Source organism: Nematostella vectensis, chromosome 10 (genome assembly GCF_932526225.1).
Source record: "Nematostella vectensis chromosome 10, jaNemVect1.1, whole genome shotgun sequence".
Lineage (NCBI taxonomy): Eukaryota > Metazoa > Cnidaria > Anthozoa > Actiniaria > Edwardsiidae > Nematostella > Nematostella vectensis.
The window spans coordinates 9556251-9577067 of record NC_064043.1 but is presented as its reverse complement, the minus strand read 5'-3'; the positions used below and the strand labels follow the sequence as shown (position 1 = coordinate 9577067).

Sequence of the window (20817 nt, the reverse complement as noted above, 5' to 3'; positions counted from 1 at the left end):
CGGCTGCGAATTGGGTAAGAGGTTGATCTGCTAGCCTCACATTTACTTTGAAATACGTCTCAGATGCGATTTTATCCCTATATATGCACCCCAAATTTTCTTTCTCCTTGTTATGTTGTTAACGCTATGTTAACAGATTTGCTAATTTTTTACTGTCGTGCGTTATGCATTTATGAGCATGTATTTCCTCGGCCCTTTGCTGTTTTCTTTTCTTTCTCATTGCTTTGTACATTCTCCGATAACCCACACACCTACCACGAGCTAGAACCTCTGCGAGGAAGAACATTCGCACTGTAATTCAACTATCCTTGTTCACTAAGGCAGAAACAATGGTTCAGCTTCAAGGTGCACGTTAAACAGTCACACGCTGAATAGTCACGGTACACGCTGAACAGTCAAGGTGCACGCTGAACAGTCGAGGTGCACGCTGAACAGTAAAGGTTCACGCTGAGCAGTCAAGGTACACGCTGATCAATCAAGGTACACGCTGAACAATCAAGGTACACGCTGAACAATCAAGGTACACGCTAAACACCCTAATATAGCATGATACACCCTTTTTTTCAATGTTTTTCGCGATCTATCTCACCCATTTAAAAAACTTATCCAACCAGTTAAAATTCTCTATGCTAAGCTTCAAACTTTGTATCCTTGTATAATTTACAAAGTTTGTATTTGCTTGAAAGACATGATGCTGACTTGTTGGTTGGGTAAGAAAAGACTCCAGTTTCTCTAGGCCTTAAGTTCATCCTAACAAAATTGACTGTAGAAGAGCCCTGTTTTGATAAATGCAAATGGAAAGCAGTGGACGAACTGAGGTTTACCTGCTGTTTTTATTTTGACAAGACCAACCTCTAACTTAATATTGTTTTTCCGACGCCACTTTAAAGTCCACGGAATTAAGTAAGTAAAGAATCATGGCGCTGTTTCCTCTTAGCATGTCAACAGAAGGGAATATGCCCTTGTTTAAATGACGATACAAGACTGCTTAGGGGGCTACATAAACACTGGCATTCGATAAAAGATGTTCATTGTATGTCGCCGCTATTATAGGGGTGCTAAGTGTTGAACGAATTGTTGAACGAGTGTTTTCATGGTGCGAAACAAAACCATGGAGCTCTTAAGCGCAACTTGCTGTGAAAGGAAAGTGTATATGAAAGTGCTATATGAGTGGAATCAATAAAAGTCGCAGGTGCCTTCATTTCTCTTCCCTAATAACAGGGGTTTCCTTACTGCTTGCTTCTAGCAACTCACTTAAACGTGACACGTAGCTGGTCCTCCTTTAGGCTTGCTTACGTAACCGAGCTGACTGTCAATTGTACGGTGGGTTTTGATTTTTTTATTCAACTTGATGGTGGAAGAACACAGGATCATTAAAAAAAAATTATGTAACGGTATAATATAATGCAAACTTCAATGTTCTTTGGTAGTAAGAAATGCTGTGAAACAAGTGAGAATTTCACTAGTCAATTCACACCATCCATCGAATTGGACGCTTATAAAAATTATCAACTACAGTCTTTTTCATAAGAACGTCTAATTTTCAGTTCAATCTGAGCCGTTCTTATTTTTGCAACATTTTAAGGCTGAAAATGTTCTTCACGATGTTCTTTTCCTGCTAGCAGAGGCCTCATTCTTTGTTATTTCGCTGGGTTGGCGTTCGCGAGGAAAAGATAATCAGCGAAATGCAAAGAAAAGAGGCCTCTACTATCAGGGAAAGATTGTATTCCACCAAGAACGAAGAAAAGAGTAGTGCTAGTAGTGTTTGCGAACGAAGAAATGAACAATCAATTTACTGCTCAAGGCAACAGACACTATTCAGGTGATAAGGTTAGGATAAGTTAATTATATATAGATTTAGGCACTGCCTAAAGGCGGAGCCAGCATTTAACACCTTTTTGTGTTGACTGATAGTGGTAGTTTTAGGGGGATCTGGGTATCTTTAGAAAGTTTCTTTTTCTAATGATATTAAAAATATGTCAACTTTTTAATGCCATGTAATTATAAATTGTATTGGCCCCTCCAAATGGATCAAGCAAGCACTCATCCGATAATATTAAATATGCAGTATGAGAGTTAACAAATACTAAACCTTGGTGTGAAAAAGGCTGTCAAAGTTCAAAGTGTCTTAGTTGACAAGAATGTTTTTCAAGAGAGTAAATGGTCAATTCTTATTTCTCTTCACAGAATTTCCACTATGTATATATTTTTTTATCAAAACAGCATTTTGACAAGCTGACCTTGTAAGAATGTATCAATGATGTAAGAGCATTCCAAAGATTTAGATGCCTACTGTAGTTTTCATGTACCGCAACTGATTATTCAGAAAAATGCGATGGAATTAAACTCTACTGCATTATATATTGGTACACCCACCCTTTGGCCAGTTGTTTTTAGAAACCCTCGATCCACCCATACTGGCTATTCAAAAATGAATGCAATGGAGGCAAATCCTAATGCTTAATTCCAATTTCTAATTTCAAACCAAACCATGTTCATTGACCTATGTTGGGAGTAGAGAGGAATAAATAAACAAATAAACAAAAAGTCAATTGGGAGTGGGAAAAGGGAGAAATGTGACTCTATTTGAAAAAAATGTGACCCTACTGTAGTTTAAATAAATATATAACAATAATGCAATAATTGCTTGACTGAGCACTTTCCTAACATTTTACCCTTTCTCTATTACCTTTAGGTTTGATATAAAACTGTTTTCTTTACAGATTTCAGGGGCGGATCTAAGGGGTGGCCAAGGGGGCCCGCCCCCTATTTTTAGACATTTAACTTAAAAATAGCAAGAAATATAAGGAAACATACAGAATAAGTCCGCCCCCCCTTTCTTGAAACTTTTGCTTCGGCCCCCCCTTTTTTAAATTTCTGGATTGGCCCTTACTTTTTTAATTGAATATGCACAATTTTTTTTTATTATTTTTGAATAGTTTAAGTACCTCGCCCTTGTAAAAACACCCTTTTCTTTATAGAAGTTCCATATGTACACTTGTATTAGCGTAGTGAAATCCCCCTTCTGCTACATCAACTAGTGATGGGAACCGGGCTTATTTTGTCTAGGCGGGATAAACAGAAAATTCTGCAAGTTATCGACAGAGGTCAAAGTTTTTTTTTTTAGTGGAGAAAGGGGATAGAGCAAATCAAATTATTAGCTGATCATCGCCTGCCATTTAAAACGCAACGGTCCGTAGAAACATTTTAAAAATAAGCCCCGATCCCAGCACTTGTCGCATGCACGGGCGTGTAAGTTCAAAGAGAGATAGACTGGGGTGTACCCGTGGGGGCTGCGTTTTTCTAACTCTAGAATTGTGGTTATAATCGGGAAAGGTTCTTTGTCAAGAATTTATTTTACTGAACGAAGGGAGATATGACATTTTGGTGGTCTGTACTATGCCAAATATTCAACTTAAAGCAGATTGTAATATGTAAAAAGAATAATACATGGTTTAATTGATTATTTATTACGCGACTGGCCGCGTCATATCCGTAGCAGAGGGGCACTGCCCCCCCCCCCCCCCCAGAAAAAAAAATCGGTTCTGTCAACCAACCTCTTTATCACGAGATAATGATCAAATGCGCTTAAAAAGTAAAGAAAGCAAAAGAATAGAATGTTATACAAACAAATAAAACGTTTGATAAAGAGCTGTGTAGGCAAAAAGGTGCCCCTCCCCTCACCCCAATATTTCTGAATACTATGCTCTGTAGTTGTATCGTGTCAGAAGTTTTTGGTCGAGGAACATGTTAGTGCACAAGCATGAAAGAGTTGGCTCCAAGGAGCCTTTGATTGAACTCGGGGACGGTATAAATGCATAAATTCCTTTTTTAACTCAGGGACGGTATAAATTTATACATTTATTTTTTTAGCTCAGGGACGGTATAAATTTATACATTCCTTTTTTAACTCAGGGACGGTATAAATTTATACATTCCTTTTTTAACTCAGGGACGGTATAAATGTATACATTCCTTTTTTAACTCAGGGACGGTATAAATGTATACATTCCTTTTTTAACTCAGGGTCGGTATAAATGTATACATTCCTTTTTTAACTCAGGGACGGTATAAATGTATACATTCCTTTTTTAACTCAGGGACGGTATAAATGTATACATTCCTTTTTTAACTCAGGGACGGTATCAATTTATACATTTCTTTTTTAGCTCAGGGACGGTATAAATTTATACATTCCTTTTTGAACTCAGGGACGGTATATAAATTTATACATTCCTTTTTGAACTCGGAATGGTATAAATTTGTACATTCTTTTTGAACTTAGGGACGTTATAAATAATTTTTTTTTTAAACTCGGGGACGGTATGAATTTATAACTTCCATTTTTTAACTTGGGGACGGTATAAATTTATACATTCCTTTTTTAACTCAGGGACGGTATAAAGAAACTAAAGGATATATTTACTCCTCTATAGACAATTGTTGTTTCGCTCCTTTTTACATGTAACAGATACTGAGAAATAAAATATTTTGACATATTTTCCGGTTAACATGGACATTTTTATAGGTTATAGCAAAAACACTCATTGCTTTCTTTTATGAAGCAAGTCATTCGCGGTAATTTCTATTTCGCTTCTTTAAGCCTACGACACACCTGGCGATTTTGTACGCTCGTACGAGCGAAAAAATCGGTTCTGTCAACCAACCTCTTTATCACGAGATAATGATCAAATGCGCTTAAAAAGTAAAGAAAGCAAAAGAATAGAATGTTATACAAACAAATAAAACGTTTGATAAAGAGCTGTGTAGGCAAAAAGGTGCCCCTCCCCTCACCCCAATATTTCTGAATACTATGCTCTGTAGTTGTATCGTGTCAGAAGTTTTTGGTCGAGGAACATGTTAGTGCACAAGCATGAAAGAGTTGGCTCCAAGGAGCCTTTGATTGAACTCGGGGACGGTATAAATGCATAAATTCCTTTTTTAACTCAGGGACGGTATAAATTTATAAATTTATTTTTTAGCTCAGGGACGGTATAAATTTATACATTCCTTTTTTAACTCAGGGACGGTATAAATTTATACATTCCTTTTTTAACTCAGGGACGGTATAAATGTATACATTCCTTTTTTAACTCAGGGACGGTATAAATGTATACATTCCTTTTTTAACTCAGGGTCGGTATAAATGTATACATTCCTTTTTTAACTCAGGGACGGTATAAATGTATACATTCCTTTTTTAACTCAGGGACGGTATAAATGTATACATTCCTTTTTTAACTCAGGGACGGTATCAATTTATACATTTCTTTTTTAGCTCAGGGACGGTATAAATTTATACATTCCTTTTTGAACTCAGGGACGGTATATAAATTTATACATTCCTTTTTGAACTCGGAATGGTATAAATTTGTACATTCTTTTTGAACTTAGGGACGTTATAAATAATTTTTTTTTTAAACTCGGGGACGGTATGAATTTATAACTTCCATTTTTTAACTTGGGGACGGTATAAATTTATACATTCCTTTTTTAACTCAGGGACGGTATAAAGAAACTAAAGGATATATTTACTCCTCTATAGACAATTGTTGTTTCGCTCCTTTTTACATGTAACAGATACTGAGAAATAAAATATTTTGACATATTTTCCGGTTAACATGGACATTTTTATAGGTTATAGCAAAAACACTCATTGCTTTCTTTTATGAAGCAAGTCATTCGCGGTAATTTCTATTTCGCTTCTTTAAGCCTACGACACACCTGGCGATTTTGTACGCTCGTACGAGCGAATTTCAATCGCCGGCTGAAAATCGCCAGGTCTGTCTGCTTCGGCGACGGCGAATTTTTCTCGCTAGACATGTCAGATACTGGCAATCAAATTCGCTAGCAATCGGCTGTCAATCGTGCTGTGTCCGCTCAGGCGAAATAAAAGCGCGAAAATATCACAGTATCCAATGACATTTCATGGTTTTATCACGTGACTTAACACTTTTCAAAATGGCTGAATTTGAAGTGGAAGATTGAAGATTGGACGGAGATTGGAGAAGGAGAACCAGCTGGTTCAAATGTGGTCTGAAAATCCATGTCTTTTCGACATTCACTCTAAAAACTATCCAAACATTGTTTCAAAGGAAGTGGCCCTGCAAGGGATATGGGGAAAAAATATTCAGTAATTTAGCTTAAAGAGCCGTAAAACATGCAATACAGAAAACGATAACAACAGATGATGGTCTGAAAAAGAAAAAGAAAAGATTATTAACTTTGGAGAAGTGGTTGCGCCTCCTTAATGCCATAGCAAATTAGATTCAGAATGAAGAGCGTCATATTCGGCTACCCTTACGAAAACTAAACAAATATTTTAATTGTTTGATTCATTTTCACGCAAACCCAGAATACAAGATTACACTTTGCCTATGGGTGACTGGGAGCGGGCCCTGCAGGGCAACGATGATTGGTCACTCACTAAAAGCTAAACAAATCAGAACACGAGATTTGCGATGGACCACTAGCTAGTTTCTGCTAACGACTCATACAAAGCGATCAAGAGCCAAATCACCTCCTTAGCATTTATTAGTAGCTTGTCACTTTTATCTCCTCCTTCTAAACACACATAGCCAATGAAAAAGCAGCTTATATCATTTGAGGTTATGCAACGATATATAAGCAACGTTTTTGTCTGCTTTATCTAATTTCAGGCGTTCAAGCAAGGGTGGAAATGTATGCTGTTGTGCCCTACCTTGCGTTTCTGAGTGTCACAGGTTCATTCCTGAATCTGTTGGTCTGCGTTGTGCTTCTGAAAGACATGCGCAGAATGAGAGTCCAGGATATTTTTCTTGTCAGCATATCGACAGGTAAAAAACCTAAAAAACCAGCCAAACGTTATATATTTTTGTTTGCTCTGAGCGGACCTTCAAGCCGGGTGGGGAGGGGGGGGGGGGGTCGTCCGATACTTGCATAGGACAAAATTATGGCCAAAATAGTTCATCCTAAAAATTAGAATTGTAGCCCGAAAAAGCATCGATTGGCGTCATTCATATTATATACACATATATGCGACCTCGTAGTCAGGCTAACACAGCTACCTATCGTCCGCGCCCTATGATTCTGATTCTCTTTTAATCTCTCTCTCTCTCCCTCTCTCTCTCTCTCTCTCTCTCTCTCTCTCTCTCTCTCTCTCTCTCTCTCTCTCTCTCTCTCTCTCTCTCTCTCTCTCTCTCTCTCTCTCTCTCTCTCTGTCTTGCTTTTTGTTCACTACAGGGGATTTTTTGGCATCGTCAGTTGCCATTCCTATTGCCTTGAAAGCTGCTCTCTCGTCCAGTTGGCCGTTCGGGTTATCTGGATGTCAGGTACATGCCTTCCTTATCTACACCCTTGGTCTCGTCTCCATAACCAACCTAGCAGCTCTCGCCTTGGAGAAATTCCTCACCATCGTCAAATGCCTATACTCCGACGAGCATTTCTTCACAAGACTTCAAGCCATATGCGTGGTAGCCGGGCTGTGGGTATATTGCTTGCTGATCACCATTCCCCCTCTGTTCGGTTGGGCGCGGTACGGCCTGGAGCCAGGTAACAAAACCTGTTCTCTCAGATGGGACGATGATGGTCCGGCAGACGATGCGTACTATGGAGTGATGTTCGGCGGGTACTTCATCCTTCCTCTCGCACTCATGGTGTTCAGTTACTTCAGGATTTTTAAGGTAGAGTGTCACGATAGACAATGCAAAAAATGGCAAGTTTTCCCAAAATAAGGTCTGCTTAAGTTCGGTAAGCTTGAATGTTTGCATAGAGGTTCCTTATGTTATGTAAACCAACATATCATAATAAAAGGGTTTTTTTTATAATGGTTCGTCTTCGAGATATGAGGCTTGAAGTGTAATTTTCAAATGTTCAAGTTATGAATTCTCCTTTTTTTTGGAAGAAGTCGGGCTCTGATCAGAAAATAAGCCAACTTTGCTCGCTAATATCTATATTTCATATCTTCTAAATTTCTTTAAAATTTGGAATTAAGCTTTTGGTCAGAGGAACTCCTTGATTGCGGAATCTTGAGCTTATATATTGAGAATTGGAAAATTTCATGCCATTTTTTTGCTCTGTCGTCGCGCTATATAGACTTATTAAAAGCAATAGACGGTAGTAGCAAACATCTAGGTGTACAGGGGGCGCCAAAAGTATCAAAGGCTTATCAAATATCATTCTATTTTGTATAATGTATCTATAACTGCGCAACTCCCCTCAGCAAATCCTGGCTATTGGCCCAGCTAATACCAGTTTGTTTAATTTCACAGTAAACATACCAATGTAAGGAATGAATATTTCGTTTTCTTTAATTAGGAAGTTAAGCTGGGGTCCCATCTCTCCAAATGCACCTTATATCTTTAGTAAGTGTTGTGAATGACAGTGCTCGCATTTTTTTCACTATTGGGAATTGCATTTCATATAATAAGTGTTCATTTTTCTTTTCAATAGAAAGTAGACGGTGGATGATCTCCTTTCTTTTAGGGTATAAAACTGCTATCCGTAAGGGGCTGTTGGGGGATTTTTCCGATTTTGCTATCTCTAAGGGTATAAAATTCGACCAACTGCTATTCCTAAGGAAGTGTTTAACTTTTTTATTCTGTTATCTCTTAATAAAATTCGACCAATTTCTATTCCAAAGGGGGTGTTAAACTGCTATCTCTTAGTTTAAAAATTCCTTCAACCACACCCACTTTGCTATCTCTTAGGGGTAATAATTTCTATTGACCATGCCCAAAGTGCAATCCTTCACGGTTAAAATCGATTTTGCCGACGATTACCCACGTCTGTGTTTATCGGAGTCCGGGGAATGGATAATGGCCGGATAGATGGCTTGTAACTGATCCAGGTGCTTTTGGATGGTCACATAGATCAAACAATACTTGATGAATTGGATTTTTGTCGCGTCAGCAAAGTCAAGCACGAAGCAAATGGACAGTACCTCCCGTCTATCAGACATTTATTTTCTTCGAACAAAGAGACTTTTCAGTTCAACGCTTCTGTATCCGCCCCTGCTTTTTCCATTCAATTAGTAATCAAATCGATTAAACAGGGCTTCTGAAATTACGCGGGATTCTTTGCTAAATTACGCGGAAAATCAATCATTACGCGCTAAATTACACGGGATTTTGCAATACATTTTTCTTTAAAAACCAAAATTTTGCAGGATTCTTTACTGAATTACGCGCTAAATTACACGGAATATCGAAATATCGAAATATCGCACTTTTACGAAGAATATCTCTTTTTTTACGAGAAATAGAGGTAAGAGCCCTAAAAGAACACATCAGCTGTTTAATTAAATGTTTTGTCTTTCAAAATATAGCCAAATTTCGCGGGATTACGCGGATTACGCGGAAAAAGCCAAATTACGCGCTTCCGCACTGGCGCGTAATTCCAGAAGCCCTGATTCAAAGATGTGCTTGAAACAGCTCGAGTCATACGGATTGAGTCTTGTGTTACGCCTACGCTTGCATCTTGTACCAACATTCAAAAAAACTCGATTAAAAAAAATGCTCGCAGTATTTTACAGTTAGCATATGGGGTATAACGTTTTTATCCCATTACGTGGGCATCCCTAGAACACGTATTTCGGTCCCAAATGTGTCCGTTATACAGAGGTTCCACTGCACTTCGATTTATATACAATATATTTATATTTCCTTTCTAATCAACGCACATAAAGAATAATAAAAGCTACCGGTTTTATGCAGATGTTTTCTTATTTATCGAGTTACCTGCCGTTTAATATATACGCCTCGCCTCTTTTTACCCTCAGCAAGTTCTACACTAAACTAAGATAATTAATATCTTAGCGGATGTCTGCACGATCATTAGTGGCTCATTTGAGCTATAATAATCGGTAAAAGACTATCTCACAGAGAGAGCATAACCTCATTTACGATTTAATTGCGACTGTTCGTCTTCTCATTACCTCTTGAATTGCTGTTAGCCGGGGTATTCTAGTATTATTGGGAATCTTAACTAACCACGACGGAAAGGCGAACACGGCGCACAGGCAGCAATTTCATCACGCGCTACAACCTTTTTATCTTTTAGTGGGCGGGGAAACACATCGTGTTTACTGTCCTAGTCAACCACCGTATATCTTTTATAACAAGAAAGTCTGTTAATCCCCACAAGGGAACTCTCTTTATGTCCTTTATAATAATCCCAGTATCAACATAATCCTCCCCACACTTTTAGAATGTAGAGGGGATTATGTGGTATAAAACCTCCTCGTGGCTAAATCCCGTCATCCGATTGGGTAAAATGGCTATTGAATATTAATGTCTTTTTAAAGAGGAGTCACAAAAAAACGCAAGCTATTTTATTTTTTTGCGACCCAAGTATGTAACAGATCAAGCGTATGTATGCAGAGCCTTTGAGCAAAAACGTCGCTAGAAACACAAAGTTCCGATTATCGCATGAAACACACATTGCCTTAAAGCATTCATGCTAAAAAAAACGACCGTGTTTTAAATAGTACTTAAAAAAACGAGTTGTTTTTCTTTTCTCAAAGTCGCACAGGACGCAGTGTTCTTCTTTCCGAAACAAATTCAAGCTCGGCGCAACAATAACTTTATGTGTGACAAGGCGCGTACAACTTGTTTTTTGTGCAATAAGCTCTTCAAAGACAAGTTGCAACCAAAAAGTGTAGGAGTGATACTCCAAAAAGTGTAGGAGTGTAGGCTTTAGGAAGGGAGAAAATAAATTCCGGCGATAAAATCCCTGCCCCAGGCAAGTCTAAACCTAGGGTTAACACGCAACGGACGGGAAATGGTTTGGTACCAACGGCAACGATACTAATTATAAATTGTAATCATCATTTTTCTTGCAAACACAGGTACTTTTTAAATATTTAGTTTACTTCATCCAAGTGTGATAATAACTACTTATTAACTGAGCGCAAGGTGTGTACGGAAAAAAATCATTGACGAAAGTAGGTATTTTGCGGTTCTTTGCCAGCATCTCCTTTGTCTCTTGGTCATTCTCTTGGAGCATATCACAGCTTTGCTGGCGCAGTTTGCACACGAACCCAAAAATACTGGGCTTATTTGCATCGCTTTCATAGAAAAAAAAAATAGCTCGCGTCCGAATGATGCTGCCATTTCAAAAAGAACAAACGTTACCGCATCTATAATAAAATAAAAAATCGCAAATTTTGGACGTGAAAACAATATATGACTGAAATGTATCATGCAGAACACAAACCCACGTGCTACTTTCTACTTATCAGATTAAATTCATTGTTTCGTCCTGTTATCACTCGTTGTCGTGCAAATAACGACTGCTACAACATCAGGGGACAAAAAGACCCGAATTCAACCGGAATCCAGCGGAATCTTGGGTTGCCTTTTGAAAACACAAGTAAAATGATGGAGTCTTGGGTTGCCTTTGGTCCCGTCATGCATCAAATGCCAGTCACGCGTGAACTTATTACCAACATGCTGGCCATGTGTTGGGGCAGTTTGCACACCGGCCTAACTCCGTTGTGCGCACAGAGCTCCAGGAAGTGTTAATTAAATACCCGGAGATATTTGTAGGGGGTGGGGTAGATTTTGACACCTTAAAATTTCAGTGCCCACCTTCAGTGTAAAAAAGAGTTAGACAAAGTTCTTTGTTTTTTGGTCGTATTAAAGCGCCTTTTCCAAGATTCATGATTCAGGATTTGAATTTTTAAACGAACGAAGTAAAAGGTAGGAAAGTAATATTGGACAAACCTCACGTTCCGTCCTCAAAAACACACTTCCTCACGCTTTTGACTTTTCAAATGTCTCATACATTTACCGGGAAGGATTAGGGGCGGATACAGGGGGGGTGGATTGGGTGGATATCCACCCCCCTTTTTGAGAAAATTTTTTTTAAAAAGTCACTTTTGAAGAAAATAAATGTCTGAGGGACGGGAGGTACTGTCCCTTTTCCTTCGCCTGCTTGACTTTGCTAACGCGACAAATCCAATTCAGCTTTAAGTACCAAGAACCACTTGATCAGTTATATGCCGTCTATCCGGCCATTATCCACCCCCCATTTTGAAATCCTGGATCCGCCCCTGAGGATTCCGTCGTGATGTGGACTCTTAGGGCGCGTTTTTTCCTATCATTCTGGAATGGGAATAGTTGGTAGAGAATGTTCAAAATGGCATTCGAGTCATTCTGCTACAGGTAGCAGAATGGGTGGAATGGCCTTCATTCCATTCCGAAATGGGAACGCGGGATAAACGAACTCGCACTTTTTCTATTCTAATCATTCTCATTCCGGAATCACGAGTAAAAACGCGTTCTTAGCCTCGCTGGATGTCTAGTGTAGCTCATGTCACAAGCATCATGTTTCTCGGCTCCTCGTTTGTTTTAAATTCACAAAACTGACAGGTTGGCCTTGCAAACGCGCGTCGCACTAAAAGATTGTAAATTGGTTCGTCAAAAGCCCCCAAAAGCCTCGTATAAGATATTTTTTAGAATATGGGCTAGTTAATATGGCTCTAGAGGGGTTAGGGCGGGGGCGCTATAGCCAAATAAGGCGGCAGATTGAGACTCAGCATTACATTTCTCGTGACTGAACGGAACGGCCTGTGTGCTTATCCGCCATTCGGCTAATATAGACCAATCTGCAACTCGTTCTAAGAGCATTTCTGACACGATGAAGGACATATCAACATTAAAAGTTGCCTGCGTACCTCAAAAAGACAGCGGAATAGCAGAGGCTGTTAAACAAAAAAAATACAAATTCTGGCTGCGTCCTTGTATCTCACGTTTTTTTTTTTTACGTTGATTGATTTGAATTTATTGTTTGATTTAAAGATCATGCACCACGTGAAAGCCATGAACCTGCAGTGCATCCTACAGCTGTCACACAACAAACGCGCCTTGTACGTAAGCACATCCAGTCAGCGGTCTTCTTTCTGCTGCTGATTGGCGGGCTACCTTATGGCATGGACCCCGTACACTATCGCCACACTGTCGATGGTCAGCGGAGCCAAGGTCAGCGACAATGGCCTCATGATACCCAGTTTGTTTGCAAAGACCAGCTTCGTCCTCAACCCGATTCTGTACACGCTGGTGTCAAAAAGGTTTCGCAGGCGCATGGCTGCTACGCTGCCTTGCTCTCGAAGGAACGGAGTGGAACAGGAATAAACAGGTTCTGCAAGACAGAGTGGAACAGGAATAAACAGGTTCTGCAAGACAAACAGAGTGCAACAGGAATAAACAGATTCTGCAAGACAGAGTGGAACAGGAATAAACAGATTCTGCAAGACAGAGTGCAACAGGAATAAGGGAAAGGTCATTATTTATCGGGGGGGGGGGGGTGGGTGGGGAGGGCTGCTTAGTTGAATTTTTTTCTGTTTCACATATTTCGACTCCCCCCAAATCTAAAGCACAAAAAATTCTAAGTTCAAAAAATCCTAAATTCAAAAAAATCTAAAGGCAATAATTAAAAGGTCCAGAACATAAAAGGCTAAAAAAAAGCGTATTGGTTAGTTTAGAGTAAATTATACTCTAGCTGTTAGACGCTTTACGTACTGCACGTTCTTCCATATGGGTATACGTATACGGGTTCTTCCGTATGGGTGCAGAGCCCACAAATGTAACAAAACACCGCAATCTCTTCATATCACCAATCTAAAAATTTAGTAGGGGGGGACTTACTTATTGTACTACTACAATAAGTTTAAAAAATAACTTGAATTCCTAGCACCCCAAACATTTTTAAACCCATGTATGGCGATGAAACCACTGAAAAGTCCACTGAAAGTCCACTGTTGCAGTCCACAGAATCGTGGACTGACTTTCGAAAAGGCGCTAACAAGATCCTAGAATTTCCTTGTAGTGAGAAAGTTCCAGAAACTGTGGTCTAGGAAATAAACACTTCAAGAATCCCAAATTAATGTCCCTGAAGTTGTAGTCCAGGTACCCAGGTACCCAGGTACGATTTGAGCGGAAAACGTTTTCGCCGCGAAGCTTGGAGCCTCTGGTCCCCAGGGTATAGTCCAGGCGAAGCAAATCTAGCATCCCGAAGAGCTCCAAGGAAGTGTAAAGGCAAGGGCACAAGAAGAACTTATAGTTTTTATAGTTTTGGTAATGCGCTACTCATGCCTTAGTGATGGTTCTGGAAACTGTAGTTCGGACAAAGGCCCGTACCCCCCCCCCCCCCCCACAACGGCCAAAAGTCCACTTTCGGTGCTCAATAGACGTGCTATTTGTAGTCAAAACTATAAAACATGAGCTAGTTTGTCAGTAATCTATAAGTCAGACTTTGGGGGGGGACTAGGGGGTTTCAGAGAAACTAGTGGGGGGCGCGAATTGCCCCCCCGGGTCTCAAAGCCCCCTTTCAGTAAAACGAGTGGGAGGCGCGAATCCCCCCTCCGAGCCCCCCAGCCCCGTCTCTTTTCTATGCTGGGGGGTTTCATAGAAACCAGTGGGAGGCGCGGATCGCCCCTCCGGGCCTCCCAGCCCCGTCTTAGGCTTGGGAGGCGCGAATCCCCCCTCCGAGCCCCCCAACCCCATCTCAAGCAGATAATGTTTCACGTACACCAATAATTGGGGCAATTGTGCATGTAGGCAGATAATGTTTCACGTACATCAATAATTGGGGCAATTGTACATGTAGGCGGATAATGTTTCACGTACATCAATAATTGGGGCAATTGTACATGTAGACGGATAATGTTTCACGTACATCAATAATTGGGGCAATTGTACATGTAGGCAGATAATGTTTCACGTACATCAATAATTGGGGCAATTGTACATGTAGGCAGATAATGTTTCACGTACATCAATAATTGGGGCAATTGTGCATGTAGGCAGATGATGTTTCACGTACATCAATAATTGGGGCAATTGTGCATGTAGGCGGATAATGTTTCACGTACATCAATAATTGGGGCAATTGTACATGTAGACGGATAATGTTTCACGTACATCAATAATTGGGGCAATTGTGCATGTAGGCAGATGATGTTTCACGTACATCAATAATTGGGGCAATTGTGCATGTAGGCAGATGATGTTTCACGTACATCAATAATTGGGGCAATTGTGCATGTAGGCGGATAATGTTTCACGTACATCAATAATTGAGGCAATTGTACATGTAGACGGATAATGTTTCACGTACATCAATAATTGGGGCAATTGTGCATGTAGGCAGATGATGTTTCACGTACATCAATAATTGGGGCAATTGTGCATGTAGGCAGATGATGTTTCACGTACATCAATAATTGGGGCAATTGTACATGTAGACGGATAATGTTTCACGTACATCAATAATTGGGGCAATTGTGCATGTAGGCAGATGATGTTTCACGTACATCAATAATTGGGGCAATTGTGCATGTAGGCAGATGATGTTTCACGTACATCAATAATTGGGGCAATTGTGCATGTAGGCAGATGATGTTTCACGTACATCAATAATTGGGGCAATTGTACATGTAGACGGATAATGTTTCACGTACATCAATAATTGGGGCAATTGTGCATGTAGGCAGATGATGTTTCACGTACATCAATAATTGGGGCAATTGTGCATGTAGGCGGATAATGTTTCACGTACATCAATAATTGGGGCAATTGTACATGTAGACGGATAATGTTTCACGTACATCAATAATTGGGGCAATTGTACATGTAGACGGATAATGTTTCACGTACATCAATAATTGGGGCAATTGTACATGTAGGCAGATAATGTTTCACGTACATCAATAATTGGGGCAATTGTGCATGTAGACGTATAATGTTTCACGTACATCAATAATTGGGGCAATTGTGCATGTAGACGTATAATGTTTCACGTACATCAATAATTGGGGCAATTGTACATGTAGGCAGATAATGTTTCACGTACATCAATAATTGGGGCAATTGTGCATGTAGGCGGATAATGTTTCACGTACACCAATAATTGGGGCAATTGTGCATGTAGGCGGATAATGTTTCACGTACATCAATAATTGGGGCAATTGTGCATGTAGACGGATAATGTTTCACGTACATCAATAATTGGGGCAATTGTGCATGTAGGCAGATAATGTTTCACGTACATCAATAATTGGGGCAATTGTACATGTAGACAGATAATGTTTCACGTACATCAATAATTGGGGCAATTGTGCATGTAGGCAGATAATGTTTCACGTACATCAATAATTGGGGCAATTGTACACGTAGGCAGATAATGTTTCACGTACATCAATAATTGGGGCAATTGTGCATGTAGACGTATAATGTTTCACGTACATCAATAATTGGGGCAATTGTACACGTAGGCAGATAATCTTTCACGTACATCAATAATTGGGGCAATTGTACATGTAGGCAGATAATGTTTCACGTACATCAATAATTGGGGCAATTGTGCATGTAGACGGATAATTTTTTTACGTACACCAATAATTGGGGCAATTGTGCATGTAGACGGATAATGTTTCACGTACATCAATAATTGGGGCAATTGTGCATGTAGACGGATAATGTTTCACGTACACCAATAATTGGGGCAATTGTACATGTAGACGGATAATGTTTCACGTACATCAATAATTGGGGCAATTGTACATGTAGGCAGATAATGTTTCACGTACATCAATAATTGGGGCAATTGTGCATGTAGGCGGATAATGTTTCACGTACATCAATAATTGGGGCAATTGTACATGTAGACGGATAATGTTTCACGTACATCAATAATTGGGGCAATTGTGCATGTAGGCAGATAATGTTTCACGTACATCAATAATTGGGGCAATTGTGCATGTAGGCAGTTAATGTTTCACGTACATCAATAATTGGGGCAATTGTGCACGTAGGCAGATAATGTTTCACGTACATCAATAATTGGGGCAATTGTACATGTATGCAGATAATGTTTCACGTACACCAATAATTGGGGCAATTGTGCATGTAGACGGATAATGTTTCACGTACATCAATAATTGGGGCAATTGTGCATGTAGGCGGATAATGTTTCACGTACATCAATAATTGGGGCAATTGTGCATGTAGGCAGATGATGTTTCACGTACATCAATAATTGGGGCAATTGTGCACGTAGGCAGATAATGTTTCACGTACATCAATAATTGGGGCAATTGTGCACGTAGGCAGATAATGTTTCACGTACATCAATAATTGGGGCAATTGTACATGTAGGCAGATAATGTTTCACGTACACCAATAATTGGGGCAATTGTGCATGTAGGCAGATAATGTTTCACGTACATCAATAATTGGGGCAATTGTACATGTAGACGGATAATGTTTCACGTACATCAATAATTGGGGCAATTGCACATGTAGGCAGATAATGTTTCACGTACATCAATAATTGGGGCAATTGTGCATGTAGACGTATAATGTTTCACGTACATCAATAATTGGGGCAATTGTGCATGTAGACGTATAATGTTTCACGTACATCAATAATTGGGGCAATTGTACATGTAGGCAGATAATGTTTCACGTACATCAATAATTGGGGCAATTGTGCATGTAGGCAGATAATGTTTCACGTACACCAATAATTGGGGCAATTGTGCAGGTAGGCGGATAATGTTTCACGTACATCAATAATTGGGGCAATTGTGCATGTAGGCAGATAATGTTTCACGTACATCAATAATTGGGGCAATTGTGCATGTAGGCAGATGATGTTTCACGTACATCAATAATTGGGGCAATTGTGCATGTAGGCAGATAATGTTTCACGTACATCAATAATTGGGGCAATTGTGCATGTAGGCAGATAATGTTTCACGTACATCAATAATTGGGGCAATTGTGCATGTAGACGGATAATGTTTCACGTACACCAATAATTGGGGCAATTGTGCATGTAGACGGATAATGTTTCACGTACATCAATAATTGGGGCAATTGTGCATGTAGACGGATAATGTTTCACGTACACCAATAATTGGGGCAATTGTGCATGTAGGCAGATAATGTTTCACGTACATCAATAATTGGGGCAATTGTGCATGTAGACGGATAATGTTTCACGTACATCAATAATTGGGGCAATTGTGCATGTAGACGGATAATGTTTCACGTACACCAATAATTGGGGCAATTGTGCATGTAGACGTATAATGTTTCACGTACATCAATAATTGGGGCAATTGTGCATGTAGACGGATAATGTTTCACGTACACCAATAATTGGGGCAATTGTGCATGTAGGCAGATAATGTTTCACGTACATCAATAATTGGGGCAATTGTGCATGTAGACGGATAATGTTTCACGTACATCAATAATTGGGGCAATTGTGCATGTAGACGGATAATGTTTCACGTACACCAATAATTGGGGCAATTGTGCACGTAGGCAGATAATGTTTCACGTACACCAATAATTGGGGCAATTGTGCATGTAGACAGATAATGTTTCACGTACATCAATAATTGGGGCAATTGTACATGTAGGCAGATAATGTTTCACGTACATCAACAATTGGGGCAATTGTGCATGTAGTCAGATAATGTTTCACGTACACCAATAATTGGGGCAATTGTGCATGTAGGCAGATAATGTTTCACGTACATCAATAATTGGGGCAATTGTACATGTAGGCAGATAATGTTTCACGTACATCAATAATTGGGGCAATTGTGCATGTAGACGGATAATGTTTCACGTACATCAATAATTGGGGCAATTGTGCACGTAGGCAGATAATGTTTCACGTACATCAATAATTGGGGCAATTGTACATGTAGGCAGATAATGTTTCACGTACATCAATAATTGGGGCAATTGTGCATGTAGGCAGATAATGTTTCACGTACATCAATAATTGGGGCAATTGTGCATGTAGGCAGATAATGTTTCACGTACATCAATAATTGGGGCAATTGTGCACGTAGGCAGATAATGTTTCACGTACATCAATAATTGGGGCAATTGTGCATGTAGGCAGATAATGTTTCACGTACATCAATAATTGGGGCAATTGTGCATGTAGGCAGATAATGTTTCACGTACATCAATAATTGGGGAAATTGTACATGTAGACGGATAATGTTTCACGTACATCAATAATTGGGGCAATTGTGCACGTAGGCAGATAATGTTTCACGTACATCAATAATTGGGGCAATTGTGCATGTAGACGGATAATGTTTCACGTACATCAATAATTGGGGCAATTGTGCATGTAGGCAGATAATGTTTCACGTACATCAATAATTGGGGCAATTGTACATGTAGACAGATAATGTTTCACGTACATCAATAATTGGGGCAATTGTGCATGTAGACGGATAATGTTTCACGTACATCAATAATTGGGGCAATTGTGCATGTAGACGGATAATGTTTCACGTACACCAATAATTGGGGCAATTGTGCATGTAGGCAGATGATGTTTCACGTACACCAATAATTGGGGCAATTGTGCATGTAGGCGGATAATGTTTCACGTACATCAATAATTGGGGCAATTGTGCATGTAGACGGATAATGTTTCACGTACATCAATAATTGGGGCAATTGTACATGTAGACAGATAATGTTTCACGTACATCAATAATTGGGGCAATTGTGCATGTAGACGGATAATGTTTCACGTACATCAATAATTGGGGCAATTGTGCATGTAGACGGATAATGTTTCACGTACACCAATAATTGGGGCAATTGTGCATGTAGGCAGATGATGTTTCACGTACACCAATAATTGGGGCAATTGTGCATGTAGGCGGATAATGTTTCACGTACATCAATAATTGGGGCAATTGTGCATGTAGACGGATAATGTTTCACGTACATCAATAATTGGGGCAATTGTACATGTAGGCAGATAATGTTTCACGTACATCAATAATTGGGGCAATTGTGCATGTAGACGTATAATGTTTCACGTACATCAATAATTGGGGCAATTGTACATGTAGGCAGATAATGTTTCACGTACATCAATAATTGGGGCAATTGTGCATGTAGACGGATAATGTTTCACGTACATCAATAATTGGGGCAATTGTGCATGTAGACGGATAATGTTTCACGTACATCAATAATTGGGGCAATTGTGCATGTAGACGGATAATGTTTCACGTACACCAATAATTGGGGCAATTGTACATGTAGGCAGATAATGTTTCACGTACATCAATAATTGGGGCAATTGTGCATGTAGACGTATAATGTTTCACGTACATCAATAATTGGGGCAATTGTACATGTAGGCAGATAATGTTTCACGTACATCAATAATTGGGGCAATTGTACATGTAGGCAGATAATGTTTCACGTACACCAATAATTGGGGCAATTGTGCACGTAGACAAATAATGTTTCACGTACATCAATAATTGGGGCAATTGTGCATGTATGCAGATAATGTTTCACGTACACCAATAATTGGGGCAATTGTGCATGTAGACGGATAATGTTTCACGTACATCAATAATTGGGGCAATTGTGCATGTAGACGGATAATGTTTCACGTACATCAATAATTGGGGCAATTGTGCATGTAGACGGATAATGTTTCACGTACATCAATAATTGGGGCAATTGTGCATGTAGACGGATAATGTTTCACGTACACCAATAATTGGGGCAATTGTACATGTAGGCAGATAATGTTTCACGTACATCAATAATTGGGGCAATTGTGCATGTAGACGTATAATGTTTCACGTACATCAATAATTGGGGCAATTGTACATGTAGGCAGATAATGTTTCACGTACATCAATAATTGGGGCAATTGTACATGTAGGCAGATAATGTTTCACGTACACCAATAATTGGGGCAATTGTGCACGTAGACAAATAATGTTTCACGTACATCAATAATTGGGGCAATTGTGCATGTAGGCCGGGC

At 39.5% G+C, this 20817-nt stretch overlaps 1 protein-coding gene across 1 annotated transcript; it reads left to right on the top strand.

Moving 5' to 3' along the window:
* Positions 1-6663: 6663 nt before the first annotated feature.
* Positions 6664-13016, top strand: LOC5502576 (rhodopsin, G0-coupled). Its single transcript, XM_032370850.2, has 3 exons — positions 6664-6815; positions 7222-7661; positions 12780-13016. The coding sequence occupies exons 1-3, from the start codon at positions 6680-6682 to the stop codon at positions 12888-12890; spliced, it is 687 nt and encodes a 228-aa protein (XP_032226741.2). The 5' UTR covers positions 6664-6679; the 3' UTR covers positions 12891-13016.
* Positions 13017-20817: the final 7801 nt, after the last annotated feature.